Source organism: Sinocyclocheilus rhinocerous, unplaced genomic scaffold, assembly GCF_001515625.1.
Source record: "Sinocyclocheilus rhinocerous isolate Xijiao unplaced genomic scaffold, SAMN03320098_v1.1 scaffold2560, whole genome shotgun sequence".
Taxonomy (NCBI): domain Eukaryota; kingdom Metazoa; phylum Chordata; class Actinopteri; order Cypriniformes; family Cyprinidae; genus Sinocyclocheilus; species Sinocyclocheilus rhinocerous.
The window spans coordinates 53,036-77,416 of record NW_015659005.1 but is presented as its reverse complement, the minus strand read 5'-3'; the positions used below and the strand labels follow the sequence as shown (position 1 = coordinate 77,416).

Genomic DNA, 24,381 nt, shown 5'->3' with positions numbered 1-24,381 from the left:
CACTTGTCATTTTCCATCAGTGTGTCTGTCCAAAAAGCGCTCAACAGGGTCCGACTAGCGCAGATGGTGTAGAACACACCGCAAAAACTGAGGTGACAAAATGCTCAACGACAGCCATTTTCATTGCATGGAAAAGAGCAGCTTGGACATCCTGCTAAACTTCTCTGGTTGTGTTCAATGGAGGAAAGTCAGTCAGTTTTGGAAGTATACCTTGCATGAACTATACCTTTAACAGATTAAACTGCATTCAGTGGCATATCTAAACGTGTGGATAGTTGTAATAAAAATTTCCTATATGATATTTAATTTGCTGATGGTTCTTAAACTGTTTTCCCATTGCTGAAGTATTAATGTCTGTCTCTGCTCATTGCTATTTGAACAAGTGGAGAGCTGCATTTGTAATATTAAGAATACCTTATTATAGCGACTGCCAAGGGGATAATCTCTGTCTTTCTCTCTCTTATTTGTTCAGCATTATGTTCATCTTCTCATTTATGAGTATTCAGTCAGAGCTTTGAGATATCACTGCAGTGTTGCCATAACATTGACAAAGGAAAAGCTGGAACATAAAATTAGAGTCAGTGAGAAGATGAGTTTGCCAGCATGAGCAGTCTCTCCATGTGCTGCTTGTCTTTACACAGAAAAAGATGCATTATACAGCCAAAATAGTCTGTCATTTTAGTTATTAACAGCTAGAATTAGCTAGAATTAGCATGGTTTGAAACAGCAGAAAGATAAGTATTGACAATGAAAACCTGGAGTCAGTTCAATAAAGATGGTGTTCTCCACGTGAGATGTCAGCAGTAGTAAAACAGTTTGTCTTCTTTTAAAAAGAGTGAATTAACTCTTGAACAAAGCATTCTATATTAACTTGAGCTTTATTATCAGTAACAATACTTATGCCAAATAATCGGGCTGTGAGGTGATATCAATGGCTTTTTCTCAAAATAGTGTTGTATACCAAATCATGATACTTCAGGAAAATCATGATAATTCACTCAAGTACAAGACAAAATAACCCTAGAGAAAAATAAAGTAGAAGTACTTTAAGTAAAAGTATTAAATAACTGATATTACATTTATTGGCATAAATAATGGCATAGTGGATATTGCCATGGCAACCTAGTTGAGTGACTGGGCATTGGAGTCTGTTCCAATTCAGTGAGTGAATGTAAAAAGTACATGTAATAAAAAATGTAAAAGAGTACACTAGTAGATATGAACTTTGATATCTGAGAAAATTTCATCAAATGAAGTTGAAGTCGGGTTAAATGAGCAAACACTGTCAATGCATTCCTGGCTGGCCTGAGCCAGACACTTCTCAGAAAGCATAGATTCCTCTTACGAATAATAAATTACACTACTATTTGATTATATAATCACAACGGTTGTTAGTAAATTTATTAACATCATCAATAAACCCAAGAGGAAGGCATAATAAAGTAGGTGGGTGGGTATCGTAAATCCACTCCATCATTGGTACTGTATTGTGATGTACTGCATTGCTGCTATAACCATGTCTATAATCACTGGATGGGACCTTTTTTTTTTAAAGTGAATAAACGTACAAATAGTAGTAAAATAAGCAGAATTTATTGTAAAGTAATGCATTTGAACTATTTGCATATATTTTTTTTATTTTCAAATACGCACACATTTACTCCTAATCGTAGAAATCGGCTGTGTTTCTGGTCTTGTTCAATTAAGGATTATACATTACATTAATAATGTAAATGATTTAGCCTATTTTTATTTAAAACAGCAACATTTTACAGTTGAATATATTAATCAGTTATTTAACCCTCATTTCTGTTGTAAAACAGTTATATATTATATTATATTAAATTTTACCTTACACTCTTTCAGCAATAAAAATGAAGCGTCATGCTAATTCATTGAATTCATTACCTTCTCTAACAGTAAAGACCGCCTTCTTTGATTTGATTAGTTGTCTCAATCATTTTTAATTGGCAAGTGCCATTACACTGCTGAGTCAGACCAAAGACACTGTTTAAGACTTGGTATTTAAATTTTATATTAGTTCTTTTGCCACTTTTATTGATACATACAACTAAAAAATTATGGGCAACTATCGGCAAATGACGTGTGTTTAACTGAACCGCAGCACCCATATTAGCACCTGACCCCAAAGCCAACTTTCAATACAGAGATTTTCAGTGGAATTGGCATTGAATGTGTGCTTTTATTCAGTAGTTGTAGATGCAGGAAAAGGGTTTGTGAAATTTGAAATGTAAAAGAATTGCTGTCAGTCTCACCCTGTGGGATGAATCATGTAAGCTGAACTACTTCAGTACGAGTACAGTGTTTCTAGATTATATCAGTTCATGAAAAGAGTTAAATACTGCCCTGCAGACAGAAAATGCAAACCTACTGGTCAAAAAAAAAAGTTATGATTCTGTGAACTTAGCCGAGGTCGACCCGAAATTGGTTCAGAGGCTGTATCTCGGCCAAACTTTGATCAATCAAAATGAAACTTGATACACTTCATCAACAGCATGATATGAGGCTCCATGCCAAAGTTGGGAACAGTGCCACCGATGGATCGTGAGATATGAAAAATTGCTATTTTGGCTTATAACTTTTGAACAGTTAATCAGAAAATTATGATCTTGGTGTCTATGGATTCCTCGGGTCATGCCGAATCTGAGGATATCAATTTTGCCAGGATTGGCTGAACCATGTGTCCGCCATTTTGAAATTTGACATCAATATCTTTTGAACCATTTAACATATCTGCACAAAAATGGGTAAGGATCATCAACACCATGTCCTGGAGGTACCTCAGAAGTTTGAAGACAGCACTACCTAGTGTTCCAGATATATAACGATTCTTGCAAAAACACTTACAACTTTTGAAAACATTGTCAAAATTTTTTTTACATTTTTTTATTTCCTTTCATTCCTTGGGTTATGTCGATTCTGGCAGTATCTCACTTGTCATTTTCCATCAGTGTGTCTGTCCGCAATATTGAAGTAAAACAAATTTTGCACAATTTTGTCCAAAATCTGATCAATTTTCTTGGTGTCTATGGATTCCTTGGGTCATGCCGAATCTGCGGATGTCAATTTTGCCAGGATTGGCTCAACCACGTGTCCGCCATTTTGAAATTTCTCATAAATTGCCATATCTTTTGAACCATTGGACATATCTGCACGAAAATTGGTAAGGATCATCAACACCATGTCCTGGAGGTACCTCAGAAGTTTGAAGACAGCACTACCTAGTGTTCCAGATATATAACGATTCTTGCAAAAACACTTACAACTTTTGAAAACATTGTCAAAATTTTTTTTACATTTTTTTATTTCCTTTCATTCCTTGGGTTATGTCGATTCTGGCAGTATCTCACTTGTCATTTTCCATCAGTGTGTCTGTCCGCAATATTGAAGTAAAACAAATTTTGCACAATTTTGTCCAAAATCTGATCATATGATCTTTGGACCGAGCTGCACAGAAATGACTGAGCAGATTTTTGATATTCACTTCCATTCCTGAGAAATACCTCTCGGAAGTTGACCGTCCCTGAGTTTGTTTGAATTGATTCTCAGTTGAACTTCTGAACTTCAGCATCTGTGTGAACACCCATCTACCCAGTGGTGCAACTAGATCGGTGACAGGTGCGTGACCTGGTGATTGAGGGTTCGAGTCCCGTGTAGTGCAACTTTATAAAATTGTGTGTAATCTTGTGCTTTTAATTCCTTTATTATCCAGATCAGCATTGTACAAACCTTTATTTATCCTGGATTAGAAATAAATGATGTTTTTTATTTCCTTTCATTCCTTGGGTTATGTCGATTCTGGCAGTATCTCACTTGTCATTTTCCATCAGTGTGTCTGTCCGCAATATTGAAGTAAAACAAATTTTGCACAATTTTGTCCAAAATCTGATCATATGATCTTTGGACCGAGCTGCACAGAAATGACTGAGCAGATTTTTGATATTCACTTCCATTCCTGAGAAATACCTCTCGGAAGTTGACCGTCCCTGAGTTTGTTTGAATTGATTCTCAGTTGAACTTCTGAACTTCAGCATCTGTGTGAACACCCATCTCCCCAGTGGTGCAACTAGATCGGTGACAGGTGCGTGACCTGGTGATTGAGGGTTCGAGTCCCGTGTACTGCAACTTTATAAAATTGTGTGTAATCTTGTGCTGTTTTGATTCCTTTATTATCCAGATCAGCATTGTACAAACCTTTATTTATCCTGGATTAGAAATAAATGATGTTATCCGTGCTGTGTTCATTTTCATTTGAACTTCTGTTCATTCTAATTTCATTCTCACCAATAATTCTGAACAGGCTGTTTTTCACATTCATTCAATTTCCGCTGTTTTTGATTTTTGATCTTTCTGCTCTGCACTGCACTACAGCCCCTTCAGGGGCTTGGCCCTGTATCACTTCTTGCAGCTATAATTATTTTAATAATACTTATCAGTAGTTTTATATTGTCCAAAATACGTCACATATTTTTTTGGATCAAGTCATTGGCAGTCCTTTATGGGCTTGTAATTAATTAATTCATAAACAATGTTTTGTACCTTTTCTTTTTTCTTGACTTTAATAATTTTTTTCTTTTTACTTCAAATCAACTTTTGTCATGTAGTAATTTATCTTAGTGCTGTTGCTTTAAACTTTATATTGATTTTTCTTTTTCTTTTTAATCCTTATGGAAAAAAAGGAATGGGAAAAATACTCCTAGCACCAAGACCACTGTGTGGTTGCTTTTGCACTTTAATTATAAAAGATACAAATACTACATTCAAAATCCACTCTTCTGAGTGTCACACAGCTAAACCCCAAATGTATATGTATGTGGCATACACGTTTATCCAAAGCGAATATTGAAGTAAAACAAATTTTGCACAATTTTGTCCAAAATCTGATCATATGATCTTTGGACCGAGCTGCACAGAAATGACTGAGCAGATTTTTGATATTCACTTCCATTCCTGAGAAATACCTCTCGGAAGTTGACCGTCCCTGAGTTTGTTTGAATTGATTCTCAGTTGAACTTCTGAACTTCAGCATCTGTGTGAACACCCATCTACCCAGTGGTGCAACTAGATCGGTGACAGGTGCGTGACCTGGTGATTGAGGGTTCGAGTCCCGTGTAGTGCAACTTTATAAAATTGTGTGTAATCTTGTGCTTTTAATTCCTTTATTATCCAGATCAGCATTGTACAAACCTTTATTTATCCTGGATTAGAAATAAATGATGTTATCCGTGCTGTGTTCATTTTCATTTGAACTTCTGTTCATTCTAATTTCATTCTCACCAATAATTCTGAACAGGCTGTTTTTCACATTCATTCAATTTCCGCTGTTTTTGATTTTTGATCTTTCTGCTCTGCACTGCACTACAGCCCAGGCAGGGGCTTGGCCCCGTATCACTTCTTGCAGCTATAATTATTTTAATAATACTTATCAGTAGTTTTATATTGTCCAAAATACGTCATATTTTTTTTTGGATCAAGTCATTGGCAGTCCTTTATGGGCTTGTAATTAATTAATTCATAAACAATGTCTTCTACCTTTTCTTTTTTCTTGACTTTAATAATTTTTTTCTTTTTACTTCAAATCAGCTTTTGTCATGTAGTAATTTATCTTAGTGCTGTTGCTTTAAACTTTATATTGATTTTTCTTTTTCTTTTTAATCCTTATGGAAAAAAAGGAATGGGAAAAATACTCCTAGCACCAAGACCACTGTGTGGTTGCTTTTGCACTTTAATTATAAAAGATACAAATACTACATTCAAAATCCACTCTTCTGAGTGTCACACAGCTAAACCCCAAATGTATATGTATGTGGCATACACGTTTATCCAAAGTGTTGTATGTTGTATTTAAAGTATACATTTTATCAGTTCATGTCTGGGATTTAAATCCATGACCTTGATGTGGCAAACACCATGCAGCACTATTTCAGCTACAGGAACGTTAAACGCTAGATTTAGCAGAGACAGTTTCCCTTCCTTTTGAGCTGAGTTCAAATGAAAGAATCAGGCACAGAATGCCCTCAACCGCAGCTTAAACAGTAAAACCTTTCACGATTAGATGAACACTTGCTCAGGGCGGACAAACCACTGCATGTGGGCCAGGATTTCAAAAAGAAACTACTTATTCTTTCACAATCACACATATATACACACATGCGCACCAAAGCCTAGAGGCCAAATATAAACATGGTGCAGTGGACCGTACAAAATCACAATGTACAGGGATCAATCTGCTCTAATTAGAGAAGGGAGCGCAGACCTCCCTGCTGGGGAGAACAGTGCTGTGCCTCGCCATGTTACTGCAGGGGACCTTGTGTGTATATGTTGCTGTGTGAGAGCATTTCCAGTAGTAGAGGTGCCAAATCCGAAGAAAAGGGTTGTGTGTGTTTATCAGAGTGTTGCCTGTTAGCACTCTGAGTCCTGAACAGAACGCACTCCCCACGGGAAGGATGAAGTTGACTTACACAGTCTGAACCTCACTCACAGATCACAGGCTGGGCAGCTTTTCTCACTTTTGGACTCACCTTTTTCCTCAAGCTGTCCTTTACTTTGTCTCTGGGGAAAGTATGAGCATTAACTGAGAGACTCGTGGTCACAGGGTCGCGGTCAGCCTACTGAACTTGTCTTTCTCAGATTAGCATGGGTAAACTGTGCCACTTTTACTTAAAGGCATAATTCATTCATAAATTATGTAATAATTTACACATGCAAGTCATTTCAAACTGGTATGACTTAAGGTCCTTGCACACTGAGTACAAAGTTTTTGTATGCGTTTTTTCGTATTTGTCATCCTAAAAATTCGTCACGCACAGAAACCTTACACATTGAGTCCGATGCATATTAATTAATCCGTTGCGAAAACATTTACAAAACAACATGAAATGGAGTCTTGTGAGGATGATTTTGTTGTTCTCTGTCTTGGATGGACCCAATATTTCCTCTTTAAAAGAGAAAAAGAAAGAGGAAATATTGGGTCCATCCAATCCAGTGACTGTGTAGAGAGGAAGGAGAGTTCCACCTCCTTATTAAGGAGCTGTGGGATTATCCCGAACATTTCAAAGTTTATATTTATATTCCATCTCTTTGTATTCTGAACTTTGCTTGTCATACAGTGCTTTGTGCTGCAAAACAAAGTGGATCAACTGGTCAGTGGTCATTCTGGATTTTGGCGTTCACTTGTACGGTGGCATTGCATTGTCAAAACACCTCTCAAAATGCTTGCTATGGATGCGAAAACGCAGAAAATTGAACCCGATCCGAATATTTTTTATAACGGACGAAAGTTTCGGAGGCAGTGTGTAAACATGATTGACACAACGCAAGGTCTTATTAATTTCTTTACGTGCAAAACGGACGAGAATTTCGGACTCAGTGTGCAATGACCTTTACTTTCTTCTGTGGAACATTAAAAAAAAAGATATTTTAAAGAATGCTGGTATCTAAACAGGTTTGGTTCCCATTGACTTCAATTATACAGACAAAAACAGTGGAAATCAATTGGAACCGAAATATCTTTTTTATGACAGAATTTTCATTTTTAGATGGACAGTCCTAAGTTGTGTTAAAGGCATGAAGATGAGATAGAGGTAAAAAATAAAAATAAAAATAATAATAATAATAATATAAATGAGAAATGTAAAAGACACAACTTTAAACTTATTATGATAAAATCCGACGTCAGCGCTTGCTGAATATATAGGACAAATTGGATACACCTGCTGGCTGCCATTTGATTGCATTAATGTGGAGCTCTGGAAACAAGCATGAAACCTATAAATCCGAAGTAAAAAGCTTTAACATTGCAGCTCACCCGAAGCATCTGGCACACTACCTCAAACAAAAAAAAAAAGCTTTATTTTGTTGAAATTTTATTTATTAAAGCACAGCTAATTTTTTGACAAATAATTTAAATCATGTCATTCACAATGCTTCATGAAATGTGTCTTGTGAACTAGGCTATGTCTTGTACCTTTTGGTTTGTTGTAAATAATTATTACCAAATTTAAAATGCATAGTGTAACAATAAATTGATAAGTGTTTTAGGGCCAGTTTTACTAACAGCTACAACAAACCGTCTTTTGCCATTAAAATGGTACTGTCAGGATTTACTAAAGACGCGCAGTGACGAATTAGCGCTGAAAAGGCGTGGACACAGTTATTTTTGCGCCTGACCTTACTGAATATGCATTTCTAGGAGTTTCCCTTTCAGACGCAAATTTATGGGAGGAGAGTATTCAAATAAATCACGCAACGAGATTTACTAACGTTTGCGCTCGTCAAATTACTGGTATTTGCGCCATTATTTAACGCCCAAATAAAGCATGTCTTAAACTATTTTGCGCTTGAAATGGATGCAATTTGTTGATAGGAGAGGCACTACAGAGAACAGAGAGCGCGTGGTAGAAGGGAGAGGATTTTTCCACAGGTGTTAATTTATTTGGAAAGAACACATTATCCGAACATATCGTTTGCAAAGCCATGTTATTTTTTAATTTGCTTCAGGAAATAAAAGACGACTTGGAACCCTCATCTAGGAGTCACGCAATACCAGCTCTAGGCTATCAAAACTGTTTCAGCCCTTCATTTTTTGGCCTCCGGTTCTTTTCAAAGTACTGTGACTTATTTCTTTCTTTATTGTTTATTCGCGACTACGCTAATTTGAGCTGCGCTTGGTACATTGCATTAGTCGATATGTAAATGAGATGTTGCGCCTGTGTTCTTTAATTTGCGCGTTGTTAGTAAATCACCCGCAGAAATGTCCACGCCCATCGGCGCTGTTTTGGAATTGCGCTCTCGCGCTTATCTGGCCCGTAATGTAGCTATTAACTGTGGTTACAATTTTTCATGAGATTGCATTGTGCATTATAAGGTGCATTACAAGGCATAATTAATGCATCAAAACTACTTTTATAATGCACATAAAGGCTTTAAGTAAAGTATTACCATATTTTTTGACAAATAATTTACATGGTTTCATACACTGGGAATATGTATAATATATTTTTTAGATCTAGATAAGTTTTTGACACTTGACAAAGAAAATATACAGTGTACACACTGACACGTCTTACCCCACTCATAAACACACTAGCACAGACTTATCACATACGCCTTATCTTTTTCGTACATATTGGTACTCTCCCATGCAGTTGCCAATAACATAATGACTACTAATCATCCCCACTGACTAAACACAGTCTGTGCATGTGTATAGACAGACATCTCTAAAGCCCAGCTATAAGTACAGTGATGTTGTTTGAGGCAGCAGCAGCAGCAGGTGTGTGATACACAAACATATTCTCCCTGTGGGTTTGTTAGAGGCTTGGCATGGCTCCTGCTGCAGATGTTAAGCAGTATTGGCTGAGCTCTGGCTCACCACAGGCAAGCAAACCTGATGAATCAAGCCACCTCACACAGTCTCAGATCACCTTACATGCCTCACACTGATTGATTCAGACTGTCTCACATAATTTTACTCTGCCTCACGTTGCTTCATGCCACCTCACACTACTTCTCTATACACCTTACTTCAAACTGCTTCTCATCACCCTCACATTGCTTCAAAAAGACTTGTATCAAGCCACACTGCTTGACATTGCTTTAAACTTACTCTTATTTGTTTCACAATGTTTATATGCGTGCACAGTAATAATAGAGGGTTACGCTTTATTTTAAGGTGTCCTTGTTACAGTGTAATTATACATTTAAGTACTGAGTAATATTAATTAACTACATGTACTTACTGTATGGTTAGGGTTAGGATTAGGATTTGGTTTAGGGTTACTTGTATGTAATCATGCATAATTTATTGTTATTATAATAGTAAATGCATGTAACGTGTAATAAGGACACCTTAAAATAAAGTGTTACCTAATAGAGTTATAGAAAGTTTTTGTGTAGCTAAGCTTTAGTCTGCATCTGTTTGTCCAAGTATACATGACACATTTGTAATTAAATATTTCCCATATATCCCATATTATATGTTAATGTATATTTTTACAAACATTTGGAGTCAGATTTTTTAAAAATGTTTTTGAAAGAACTATCTCATGCTCATCAAGGCCGCATTTATTTTATCAAATCACAGTAAAACAGTAATATTGTGAAATAACGGTTTTCTATTTTAAAATGTAATTTAATGTAATTTATTCAGCAGTCTTTACTCTAGTCTTCAGTGTCACATGATCCTTCAGAAGTCATTATAATATACTACTGATTTGCTGCTCAAGAAACATTTATTATTATCATCAATACTGAAAACAATTGTGCTGCGTAATTAATGTCTGCATTTATTTATTTATTTTTAAATGTGATACTGGACTCTTTTCAGAACAGGACTTTTTTGGGATTCTTTGATGAATAAAAAGTTAAAAAGAACAGCATTTATTTGAAATAGAAATCACTTTTGATCAATTGAATGCATCATGAAGAAATTGTTTCTTTAAAAAACTTACTGGCTTCAAACTTATACATTTTGATAAGTTCTGTAAAGATGCATTTTGTAATATATTTTGACATTTGAAGGTTTAAATTAAATATGTTTTCAATTAGTTTAGTTTGGCTAAGGGTTAGAAATAGTTTGGCCATGGTTTTTTGTGCATCACCAGCAAGTGCACAACAGCAAGGCCAACTGCTAGTCACATTAACATTTATAAATATAAATTCTACATGAAGCTGAGCTACAATTGCATTATCTAGGTCAGTTTTCCAGCAAAAACCAGCCAGGTAAGATTTCAATCTTACTAAAGCATTTACATGACATTTTATTACAGGACAAATGATTATTTTAGTCTGACTGAAACTGAACTCTTAAAGTGCATGTGAACGTACATGTGGCTCACATTGCATCAGACTGTTTCAAAGTTACTCCACCTGACATCGCTTAAAACTGCTCCGTATCACCTCACATTGCTTCAGACCGCCTCACACAATCCCACCTCACGCTGCTTCAGATCGACTCGTATCACTTCTCACAACCTCACATTGCCTCAAACTGGCTCAAATCACCTCACACTGCCTGACTTTTCCTCCAAAATAGTGGTTCAGGAAAACATGGCCTGCCTGCTCTCTTGCATCAGCGTCAACACTGTCCCAGATACCTGTCAGTGGAAACAATGAGACCATGGCGATGTGCTCTGTGCTGTCCATATAGCAGCTGGTCTCAGTGCTGTTCTAGTCAGCAGCAATGAGGATGAGGCTCCAGCAGAGGTACGCTGTCGTAACCCTTCTCCAACCCTCAGAAGTTACCTAGAGATCCTCTCCCACCAATGCTACAGACCTCCTGAAACATAAATCATTGCCAAATCTTTAAATATGCTGTTGTTTTCTTTGCTTCTCTCCTCCTCCTCACATTTCTCACCCTATATCTCTCATATAAGTATACTTTAAAACAAAAGTAAAATATTTGCACTTGAGTCTTGGGAAAAGTTAAAACACATCTGAAATGTATATAGTGCAACAACCAGATTGTCTGCATACACGTTTGTAATGCATGTTTATATAGATGTTCTCTGGGGATTTCAAATTTAGCTATCACCACCACACAAAGCAGAACCATGGCAAGGTGTGTGTTTTTCTGCGCCTACGCAGTACATATATTATCAAAAGCCTCTTGTGTGTTGGTATATCTCGCAATATCACATGAAATCATGGCACATATGGTCCCACACACACCAATCTGAAATGAGACTTCTTACACTTCCATGTAGCAAACCTCCCACTCAGGCCCTGTTAGGATTTACTCGAAGAACAGGCTGGCAGATGGAAAGATTAAGGGGGAAAAAGAGAAACTTCATATACTTAAACACTGCCAATATAAAATGTACTTACCTGTACTTAAATTTAGGCCCTCTCTGTGTACACAGATGTCATTTAGATTTAGAGGAATATCATCGTAACTAATTAGGTAATAGTCTTGGAGAGACACCAATTAGTAATTGGCACTCCTAACCAGAGCACTTTCCAAGTTTAGACCAGGTGTCAATCTGTCTGTTGCTCTGACGACTGTACGAAATTAATGAAAGCAGGAAAGCAAACGCTTTGTGTGCAATCAATCAATATCTCATGGTGTAAAGGTATTGAGTCGCAAAATAAACAAGCGATTTCTATCCCACTGAGGTTGTTATGATTCTTCATTTATTTTAGCTGGTCTCGCTCTCACACATACAGACTGCTCTCTCATTGGGATGCACCTCCTTGCTTTAGTCCCAGCCCTAATTAAAGCTTCCTTTGGGCCTCACTATGTGGAGCACCAAACCAGATCACATCTCTGGTGGGCTGAGAAAGAAAGTGAGAGTGAGAAAGAGAGGAACAAGTGAGATAAGGTGGAGGGGCATCGAGATGTAGGCATGATCAGACTGCAAATGTTGCCTGCTAGCCTTAGCCCTTAATAGGTCTGTTTTGTGATTGCATGCTTCACTAAAATTGTCATTGTTCTTGTTTCATTAATATTTTGCAGTATGGGATTCGGTAGTGATCTAAAAACAATAGCAGATTAACTTTAATTACACTCAGGGCAATTACTCTCGATTAGCAAACATTTATATTCAATATTAGCAAAATAAGCTTTTGTACAATTAATTGAATGACAGTGAGAAATTATGAAACACAGTGGGTGTGAAAGACAAAGAGATTGAGAGAAAACACAATGAGGGGAAGTGGTGGGAGAAAAAGAGGGAATTTTATCTGTGTCAAAGAAGGGTTTTTCAACCTTGGCCTTCATAGTGGAGATAGTTTGGTTACTAGGACTTGCTGCAAACTTTTTTACAACCTAGATTTCATATTTGAGGCCACTCTAGATTGTTGTTTGAAAGAAACCATACATTTTTTCCAGATGACACATAATCCTAGGATTAAATCACAAATTCTTGTAACTGTCACTTGAGTGTTTACCGATGGTACTCAAGGCTAGAACATAAGAATAAAAGCTACTGTAAGACTCATCAGGATTGAGCAGCAGGTCGGAGTCTGTGCAAATGTGTTCTATTTTCCATTGCGTTCAGAGGAGGACGACGCCTGGCACAATGCAAAAGCATTTTAATCCCCCATTTCTACACATATTTTCCTCTCTGACATACAGCGGGCCTTGAATGCTGTTCATGAAATGGGAAACCTTGCATGGCTGGTTGATTAATGATGTTTGTCATATCACGATCCCCGCTCGCTGTCTATATGGAGGCCTGACTGATAGGTGGCAGGGTGAGATAAATGAGCCCTATTCTTGATAGCCAGTGCATGGCTCATTTACTACTGTCCTAATGATTAAGACAATGAAATCTAAGGGTAGGGCACTATTTGTTCTTACAGTTAATTAATGATTTGTTGGGAAATGGTCCAAATGGAAGTGGGTTTCCCTGGTTTTATATAGGGAGTTTACAGCAACAACCAAGAACATATACACAAATGTATGCATTTGTGCCAGCTTGTACAAGCGCTTGTGGCATCTCATCATTAGCTGTAATGAAAATACGGACCTAAGAACTAAGGCATAGATAAGATTTGAGATTCTCAAGGGTTGTTGAAGTGTCGTTCATTATTGTGCAGAATCCATTAGGGGATGTTATTGTATCATGTTTTATGACTCATATGTTAGTAGTGGCTACATATTCTGTTTTAAAGTGATAAATAACCAAATGAGGTGTTTTAAAAATGAAGCTATATTTTATAAATAGTTTGTAGAATTTGACAAAAAAAATGCCATGTTGAATAATTTATTTATTTTTGATTTTATATAAAATAAAATATTTCTGTATATTTGTGTTTTTATTTTTGTATATGAGATTATCTTTTGTTATATTTGTTCAATTAAGCTCATATGTTCTTTCTTTGTTTTATTTGACAGATTCAACAGAGAGGACTCCAGCAGTTGTCCTTCAAGTCAAAATCAGCGTGAAAAATGTTTCAGGCACTAACTCAGCTATACTGGATATGAGCAAAAATGACTCTGCAAGAAACCATGACAAGTCAACAGCTTTGACAACCCAAAAGGAAATCCATTTTTTGCATATGTGAAAGATCTGTACTCTCAATAGCGGACTCGCATAAGAATCCAACCTTGTTTCCGTTTATTTTAAAACAACTCCTTCCTCTCCACTCCCATCATGAAGAGTTTATTGACTGCCCTCACTCCTTCCTGTACCACGCTCCTCATCCTTCCCTTTTTCATGCTCTTATGCCCGCCAGCATTGGTCAGAGGTGACTGCTGGCTCATCGAGGGGGATAAAGGCTATGTGTGGTTGGCCATCTGCAGCCAGAACCAGCCACCATATGAGACAATCCCACAGCACATCAACAACACAGTACATGACTTGCGACTTAATGAGAACAAGATTAAAGCTATTTTTTTCACCTCCTTGAGTCGCTTCACAAATCTGACCGACCTCAACCTCACCAAGAATGAGATCTCGTACATCGAAGACGGTGCTTTTGCAAGCCAAGCAAATCTACAGGTGTTGCAACTTGGATATAACAAGCTAACCAACCTGACTGAAGGCATGTTGCGAGGTCTGGGACGTATGCAATGTCTTTTCTTGCAGCACAATCTCATAGAAGTCATCGCCACCAATGCATTCTGGGAGTGCCCCAGCCTCAGCAACCTGGACCTGTCATCGAACAAGCTTGCCCGGCTAGACCCATCCACTTTCACTGTGTTGGGCAGGCTCATGGGATGTGAGCTTGCGGGAAACCCTTTCCACTGCGGCTGTGAGCTCTACAGCTTCCTCGCCTGGTTAGAGGCCTTCAACAATGTCACACACACCTATGATCGACTTCAGTGCGAGACCCCACGGGAGCTGTTTGGCTATCCGTTGCTGAGTCCTGTGGCTGGGCACGGACGGAGTGCTCGCTATATCCTTTCCTCTGTGTGCCGGGATGGGGTGCTAATTCCAGGGATGACATCTCTGCCACCTGATCCTGATTCTTCTGGCATAGGTCCTGACATGTTTGACCACATTGGACCATACCATCAGCCTACAACTTCCTCCTCGTCTGACAATGCATTTAGTCCGAGCATCAAACTGCAGCATGTGTCTCTCTCCTCTGCATCCCTTCTGATCCAGATTCCAAAGCCATACAGCAAGATGTACATCCTGGTGCAGTATAATCAGAGCTTTGTGTCGTATGTGAAGAACTTGAAGAATAAAAAGGAAATGATCACCCTTAATAAGCTCAAACCGAACACCAACTACACCTTCTGTGTGGCATCTATACGCAACTCACAGCGCTACAACCACACTTGTTTATACTTTTCTACCAGAGCTCCAAATCCAGATGACTTGATGCCCCCACCCTCCACGACCACCCACTACATCATGACCATTGTTGGCTGCCTCTTTGGAATGCTGATTGTTCTCGGGTTTGTCTACTACTGCTTGCGAAGACGACGCCGACAGGAAGAGAAAGAGAAATCCATTTGTGTGAAGAAGACCATTCTGGAAATGCGATACGGACCAGAGGTGGCAGCGGCAGTTGCAAATGACCCCATGGCTGTCCAGAAACTTCATGAGCAAAGCCACCATCAGCATCACCATGGCAAACAACCCATGTCCTCCTCATCCAGCTCTGCCATGCTTGGCCATGGTTCTGCCAACACTAGTTCCTCACGTCTGTCCTCCATCCCTCAAGTAGAGAAGATGGCAACTGCCTTCTCAGAGGCCATGGCCACTAAGGGCAACTATATGGATATTAGGACCTCTGTAGGAGGAGACGAAAGGGGGAGAGATGGAGCTGTGATACATGGTATTCGGGAGGAAGACCTCAGGGAGGATGATGGAAGTGACCTGGGTGATGATTCAGATGATGATGGCCATGGATCAGCATCCGAGATTTCAACAATTGCGATGGAGGTTGACAAGGTCAACCAGATAATTAACAATTGCATTGATGCCCTTAAGCTGGACTCTACTGTTTCCACCACAGCAAGTGGTCCCACCTCACCCCCACCTACCTCTACCTCCTCCCTGACCAGAGGACTGATTCCCATTTCTACCAGTGTCAGTGATACTTGCCAAGTACTGCCTTCCCCAAAAATTCCTCCTCCACCCCCTCTTCCCTTCACAGTTCCTCTGTCCGAGAGACCTGGGATCACAGGGGGCGGCTTTGTGTCACCGCCATACCGTCCACCTCCCCCAGCTTCTGCAGTGAGACCTATTCAAAGACAGATGAGTGCCGATGCAGCTGTCATCGTCTCTTCTTCCAAGAGGCACTGCCGCCCTTCCAGTGGGAAAGGTCGCGTTTACAGCCTAGATGTTCCGGAACCCCACAGCCCAGATCCCTGCCAGTATCAAGACAAGGGCAGCCCACTGGGGTGCGGTGAGCCCCTGGACAGGCTCCCTTTAGTAGGTAGTGGTGGAGGTGGTGGCTGTTGCATTGATGGTGGTACTGTAGATGGGATGGGCCTTCAGCAGCACCTGGAGGTGCACCCAGACTACCACTGTGCAGAGCATCGTCACTCAGTCCCTGCCCTTTACTATGAGGGCTCCCATGACTCCCCAGCCCAAAGGGTCTCTTTTCTCAAGCCTCTGTCACACACCAAGAGAGACGCTGCTTCCTACTCTCAGCTCTCTCCCCGTCACCACAATTACTCTGGCTACTCCTCGAGTCCAGAATACTCCTCCGAGAGCACCTTGCGCATCTGGGAGCGCTTCCGTCCCCACAGAAAGGGTCCACGCGAGGAGTCCTGTTATGTAACAGCCGGAAACGCCTTGCGCAAAAAGGTCCAGTTTGCCAAGGGGGAGGACTTGCATGACATCCTTGACTACTGGAAGGGTGTGTCGGCACAGCAAAAGCTGTAATCTATGTGACTGCGTGGAAACACAGCGCAGGTCTCCTTCACTGCCTGATAAACCGGAAGAGCGACTATAGTGAGAAGTCGGGTTATGGCTGCAGTGTGCAAAACAGAGCCAAGTTTGTCAGGGTTTGAGGACAAGTTGTTTTAATCTGTTTTTGTACAGTGAGCCAGAAAGAGAGTAAAAGAGCCTGAGGATACACTACATACATAAGATAACATTCAGAGATGTAATTTGGAGCACTGACCATTGTCATACTCAGTGAAAAAGGTCAGATGGGCTTATCATTTGTCAACAATTGAAATAATTGTATTTTACTCAGTATTCATCTGTGTATTCATCATTCATATCAATGGTGAGACCTTTGTAACCTGAGTCCTCGTTCAGCCTGAGACAGAATCTCTGTTTATACTCCCACTCGAATCACAGGCCATCACATTCATTTGTTAGGTGGGAATACGTATGAGTGTGTGTTTTAGGAGGATAAAATGATGTGCTGATTTTCTACAAATCTGTCAAAAGCAGTTTCCCCCTTCCATATTGCAGAGACTATGCACAGAGCAACCAAATTTACATTTCAATAGCACTCCTCATGTGAAAAATAAAAGAATGGAGGGAAGGAAAAGATAAAAAATAAAACAGAAGAATCTCCCTGGGGAGCTTTGGAATAGTCAGCCGTGTTTGGCAGCTGCTTGCTGTGCTGAGCAGGATGACATAAATAGGGCAAGGGGTGCTAGAGAAAATACTGTAGATTTACTATGGTCTGTGGAAAAAGCGTAGATCTGTGTTGGAGATTAAACAGACATAGCTCTGTGCATCTCTCATCACTGATGCATTATTAATAGCATTTTCTTATCAGAGGTTACCTTGTCACCTGTATCACAGCATGAGCACAAAGTGGCTGTTGGCAGCAGAGGTTTATTTATTCTGTTCCTCTGCCCTAAGGTCAATTTGTTTAGTCCATTAATTGTCTTTTGGAAGCCTGTTGCTGACAGCGGAGACATTCAACAGGCAAAGTGACCTAGACCCTTTTAAACTGATGCTTTATATGACATGTTTCTCCAGGATCTTGTTTGTTCGTTTATTTATTTAGTGGGGGGAATTATTATCCATGATGCTGACATTGAAATTATGACAGAAGGAGCAAGAATTAATTAAATTATATAAAAAATTACAAATAATTTATTTTTAATGTGTAGATATTTTATGCTCTTGTTATCACTTACCGACCTTGGGTTTCAAGCTCTTCCCACTTAATCTCAAATATAGATCTCATAGGACTTTTCATCTTATAATACATTATTAATGGTATGATTTATTGTAAAAATGACAAATATTATTAACTCCAACACCTCTGTCAGCAATTATTTTATTAATGTCCAGTTAGATTAGACTAACTAATTAGCAATTAACCAAGGCTATATCCTTTAGTGTGCAAGGGTAAACAGCCAAGACCTCCAATTTGATTAAAAGAGATCACTCTTTCTTCTTCTCACAGCAACCACATTCAGCCTACAGTTTCATGGACCAATAAACCAAAAAATTAGATTAGTGGCACTGTGGGAAAATATACATTCGTTTGCAATGCACTCTCATACTGTAAGTATGAAGTGACAGGTGAAACATTCAATGGGCACATGAAATCAAATGAATGGCGTTTACTCAGTGAAGTATAATTATACCCCCACCCCCTCCAAATATATGGCTTAAAGGATAGTTTCACCCAAACATTAAAATTCTGCACTCAGTCTTGTGTTGTACTGTATGACTTACTTTCTTCTGCAGAAACAAAGAGGTGACATTTTGAACTGACTGTTTTCCATACATATACAATGAATGTGGACTGAGCTTTCAAACTTCAAAAAGGACACAAAAAATCTGTTTCTCAAAGCTATTGTGTGTCCTCAGAAGATTTGGAATGTAGCATACGAGCCACATAAACCACTTTCATGACACTTTTATGCTTTCGCATCCTTTTTGGAGCTTAAAAGCTGCGTCATGATTCATAATAATTGCATGGAAAAGAGCATGGGAAACTTTTCAGTCTTCACAATTCAGATGGGTTTTTCTGAGAACTTATTAACATTACTTTGTCACAGGCACTTAACTTGACATCACTACTGGTGAAACATGTCTGAGATGATACGTTTGAAAATCATGAGATAAATTACATGCAAACAGTTCGTATGGGGTTTAGCATTAGCCAGCAAACCCTTTTTATTTTACCCCCTTTTTTCAGCATCAGGTGTTTATGTGCCTTCAGTAAAAAGATCTGTTATTTGTTGTAGTACCACATAACGAGCTGTGTGGTTCATTTTCTGTAAATCCCATTATTTAATAAGGGTTTCATTGTACATACGTTTATATAGCATCTTTCTTACCATTTCTCTCGATTACGGTTTTTCATTGTAAATATGTGATAGGTAGCCTACCTGCTAACATTTGACATACACTCAGGCACAATGTCTCTTTTGTTCTCTCTTTTTTTCGGGGGCTTTAAAAAAAAATAAGTCCAAGGTGTACGACAACAGGTTGTTTATAGGATGCTTAATGGTTTACACAAGGAGGAACAGCAGCAGCCATAACATATGTGGATTATTAGGGCACTATTTGTGTACTTGAAGACATTACAGAGAGATAAATTGGACCATAACTGGACAAACTGTTCTCGGGCAACGGAAATGGACCCATGAAGGACTGCTACCGGAGGCTTACTGTGACATTTTCCTTACTTTACAAACTTGATTTTAAAACTACTTGGACTGGTCTGAAGGAACTAACCATGAATGCTCAATCATAAATGACTGTTCGTTTTTATAACAGTAAAATCTGATGCCCAGCTTTATGTTTTTAGATGTGGTTTTTATTGTGCCTCCCCTCACTGACAAAGAAAATAAGAACGCAAAAAAAAAAAAAAAAACTTTGCACTCCTGTACAAATGCTTGTCAGACATTTTTGCTATGAATTCAAAGTTGAATAACAAAAGAGGGAAGTAATAATACTATTGGCATGGCATATGTAAGATATTTGATGTATTATTTGTTTAAGAAAATGTGTACTTACTGCTTTTTCTTATCATACTTTGCTGGGGAGTAAGACTGTGGTGTTCTCTTTTCTCTTTGCTCAAGGCCAATCTCCTTGAATATTCCCCAAGTGTTTTCCCATTCATTCAGGACAAACAGGCGATTCAGTTATTTTAATTTAAGGTCTCCCTCCACCAAATCACATTTTTATAACAGACCTTTATTCATATGCTATTTCATGATTTAATTCTTTCTTTCTTTTACTTGGCTTTTAACTTTTGACTTGACAAGTCATGCATAATTGCCCGGTTCAGCCAAACAACATGTTTGTTTACTACCCTACTACAGAGCTAACAGTCATTTTATGGCAATGACACTTTCTTTACGCTGAACTAATCACAGTGAATGGTTGGGGGTCAGAGCTTCACCTCTTGGAATACAGTTTTTTTTTCAGAGTTGAATAATGCATGTGTCTGTCTCTTCTTCTCAATCCTGTGCTAAAGTATCATTATATTCCTGCTCCATGCTAGTCTAACTGTCAACAGTTTGATTTTGTTAACAATTCAGAAGTTCCTGAAGAACCTATTTTGGCCGGGGGTGTCATGTCAACTGTAGATACCAGCTCTGGTTGAACAAAATGGTGATCTATAGTGGACTGTATGCGGTTGACATAGGATATTTGACAGTGTTGCATAATTCACGTTTGGTCATAGACCCATATTTTAAATAGCCTCTTTATACTAATAGGTTATTTATGAAGGCCCTCTCACTATAGTCGCGTTAAGGAAGTTGGTTGTACTAAGAGTAGAAAAAACTTTGACATTAATCATTGTCAGCTTTCAGCAATATTACACAGAGCATAAAGTGGATTACTTTTCCACAGCAGTTTTTACTTTTCTAAGCTCTTTAGCCTCCTCTTAGTGTTAGACACTATGGAAGGAGATTGGCTTGAAGAGAGCAAAAGAGATATGGTTTAATGCTTTGAAACAAGATTTTCATTCCAGCTTCCTTTCTTTTTAATGGCCTTGGAATCGCAAGAAAGTGACAAAAGGGAAACTTTTGTAGGTAACGTCTCGGTTACGTACGTAACCCTCGTTCCCTGATGGAGGGAATGGAGACGTTATGTCGTGACGACATTAGGAGTCTAACTTGGGAGCCCAATTATCTCTGAGTTTAAGAGAAAACACCAATGAGAATTGGCTAGTGGATTTTGCATGCTGAGCCACTCCCCGTGCACACAGGTATATAAGGCGACAGCGCACATCCACTCACTAGGTTTTACGCTGAGGAGCCGAGAACGTCTCCCGGCAACAGCGAATGGTTCAAGGTTGTGGCATGGGGACATAACGTCTCCGTTTCCTCCATCAGGGAACGAGGGTTTCGTACGTAACCGAGACATTCCCTATCTGTTGGTCACTACGAGTTATGTCGTGATGACATTAGGGGTCTATGGAAAACGTTGACAAGCTGTAGCGTGTCAAGACAAAAGCTACGCTAAGGTCGTAACCTTCCCAAAGCTCCAGCGCAAATTCACTGACCTTGGTACCGAAGGGGACCAAATGGTGTTTACATCGCTGCTGGAGAAGGCCATGCTGCTGTTCCGTCCACAAAAAAAGTTTTTGGAAGGGATTTCAACCTTCAGTGAACGATTGCTTCAAATCTTTTCTATTTGTTCATTTCAGCCTGGCAGAACAATGGGGAAGGGAGCCTTAAAGAAAAGGTCGCTACGGAGAGCACATCCTACCCGTAGGGAGGTGACATGTGGAGATACTGACCCAGGGGGCAGTACTACATATGGAATGGGTCTCTGAGGCAGGTCCTACCTTAGAGTAGATATGGACCAACTGCCAGAAGAGACTGACAGAGCGGGTCTGTCAAGGGAAGACACGGGTTTACCGAGAGGGAAACTTTACCGTGGAAGAATACACATATGGGATTACCCGTAGGGAATCAAGCCATATGGACACCTAGCCCAGTACAGGGGCTGAAAGGGACTCTGGGCATGCTAACACCAGTACTGTGCCTGTGCCTACTGGGAGAAGAAAGGCGCTTGCATCCCCTTGTGAGGGGGAATGGTGCAGCAAGCGTGACACCAAGCCAGTTCTTCCCACCAATCACCTATTACCCAACACACGGGAAGAAACCGGCTCTACACGAAGGTTGTAAAACCTCGCAAAAGTGTTAGGTGTCGCCCAGCCCGCAGCTTGACAGATGTCTGCCAGAGAGGTGCCTTGCGCCAACGCCCAGGTGGAGGCAACACTCCGAGTAGAGTGAGCTCTCACCCCCAGGGGGCACAGCTCGCCTTGGGATTGGTACGCCAAGGCGATGGCATCATAGACTCCCCATGTTAAAATGCCCAACTTTACAGCAGAAAAAAACACCCGCAGCTCGACAGATGTCTGCCAGAGAGGCACCGTGCGCCAATGCCCAGGAGGAGGCAACACTCCGAGTGGAGTGGGCTCTCACCCCCAGGGGGCACGGCTCGCCTTGGGATGGCATCCACTATCCAGTTGGCCAACCTCTGCTTGGAGACAGCCTTCCCTTTCTGCTGACCTCCAAAGCGGACAAGGAGCTGCTCAGAGCTTCTGAAGCTCTGGGTGTGGTCCACGTATATGCGTAATGCTCTTATGGGACACAGCAACGCCAAGGCTAGATCTGCCTCCTCCAGGGGCAGCGCTTGCAGGTTCACCACCTGATCTCGGAAGGGAGTGGTGGGAACCTTGGGCACGTATCCAGGCCGGGGTCTCAGGACAACATGAGAATAGGCTGGCCTGAACACAAGGCACTCTTCACTTACCGAAAATCAGGGGTGTGAATTAACGAATTACAAATACTCACGTTACAGTAATTAAGTAGTTTTTATCAGTAATTGTACTTTTTTGAGTAGTTTAAAAATTGTGTACTTTTACTTTTACTTGAGTAAATTTTAAGTGATGTATCGGTACTTTTACTCCGCTATTGTCCTCCGTTTGTGGTCGTTACATGCTTATTTTAATTTTATTTTTATCCTTCAACGTGATTGGATAGAGAGTAATAGGTCTCGTGACTTTCGTCAAATCAAATTGTGCATAGAAAACTTTAACCGCCAACTGTTTATCATGGCTGCTGGAAGCGCATTCTTCAAGCATCAATTCAGTCGCATCTTCCTCCAACTTGATATGTTAAGGTAAATTTCGGATTTCTGCTTACTAAATGATTTGTATATATGTTTGCCTATCTACACGGCCTGAAATTTGGTGTGAGGTTGCGGGTATTGCATACAGTGTTAACTCCCGCAAGTGCCACGTTCGGTAAATTCCCACTCACTCATGAGACGCGCGATCTGCGCTGCCTCGTCTCTCTCTCGCGTGCGTTCTACAGCAGTCACTTGGATAAGTCGTTGTTGCTTGTTGAACTTGTTGACTTTTCATGAGTTTGAGCGCGTGATGCGTGCTGTAAAAAAGTGTGTTGGAAACACTTTTTTTGGAAGGTAATGGTACTTTTACTTGAGTATATTTTTTCAGTACTCTTTCCACCACTGCCGAAAATGCTTGGAGGTCCTCGACCCTCTTGATGGAACTGAGCGCGATCAGGAGCACTGTCTTAAGAGATAGGAACTTCAGCTCAACTGAATCCAGAGGCTCAAAGGGACCCCTCTGAAGTCCAGCCAGGACAACAGAGAGATCCCAGGAGGGTATCAGGGGTGTCATAGGAGGATTCAACCTTCTGGCACCCCTCAGGAACCTAACGATCAGGTCATGTTTCCCCAGGGACCGGCCGTCCACTGCATCGTGATATGCTGCGATAGCAGCAACATACACTTTCAAGGTGGAGGGTGAGAGCTTACGCTCCAACCTTTCTTGCAGGAAAGAAAGCACGACTCTAATTGAGCATCTCCGGGGGTCTTCTCGGTGAGAAGAACACCAATTCGTGAACAGACTCCACTTCAAAGCATAGGCCTGCCTCGTAGAGGGAGCTCTAGCCTGAGTGATAGTGTCTAACACCACTGGTGGCAGATCAGTTAGGTCTGCCGCGTCCCGTCCAGAAGCCACACGTGGAGGTTCCAGAGATCTGGACTCGGGTGCCATATGGTGTCCAGCCCCTGAGAAAGAAGCTCTTTCCTCAGGGGGATGCGCCAGGGAGGGGCTGTCACGAGGAGCATGAGTTCCGAAAACCAGGTCCGGGTGGGCCAGTAAGGCGCAACCAACAGGACCTGTTCCTCATCCTCCCTGACCTTGCACAGTGTCTGTGCGTGCATGCTTACTGGGGGAAACGCATACTTGCGTAGAGCCCGGGGCCAGCTGTGTGCCAGTGCATCCGTGCCCAGTGGGGCCTGGCAGTGGGAGGACAGTGGGAAGCAAACAGGTCCACCTGAGCTTGCCCGAATCGACTCCAGATCAGCTGGACCGTCTAGGGATGGAGTCGCCATTCTCCGGGGAAAGTGAGCTGTCGTGAGAGCGCGTCGGCCACACGATTGAGCTCCCCCGGAATGTGGAAGGCGCGCAATGACTTGAGCCACGTCTGACTCCAGAGGAGGAGATGGCAGGCAAGTTGAGACATGTGACGTGATCGTAGAC

At 40.4% G+C, this 24,381-nt stretch overlaps 1 protein-coding gene across 1 annotated transcript in view; it reads left to right on the top strand.

Annotated features, from left to right (window-relative positions):
• The window catches only part of LOC107723206 (protein phosphatase 1 regulatory subunit 29-like), a 94,932-nt gene extending 76,998 nt beyond the window's left edge, over positions 1 to 17,934 (top strand). The window contains exon 3 of the mRNA XM_016531762.1: positions 13,859 to 17,934. Within this exon, the coding sequence (XP_016387248.1) occupies positions 14,118 to 16,808 (2,691 nt within the window). The 5' untranslated portion in view covers positions 13,859 to 14,117 and the 3' untranslated portion in view covers positions 16,809 to 17,934. The remainder of the gene's footprint in view (positions 1 to 13,858) is intronic.
• Positions 17,935 to 24,381: the final 6,447 nt, after the last annotated feature.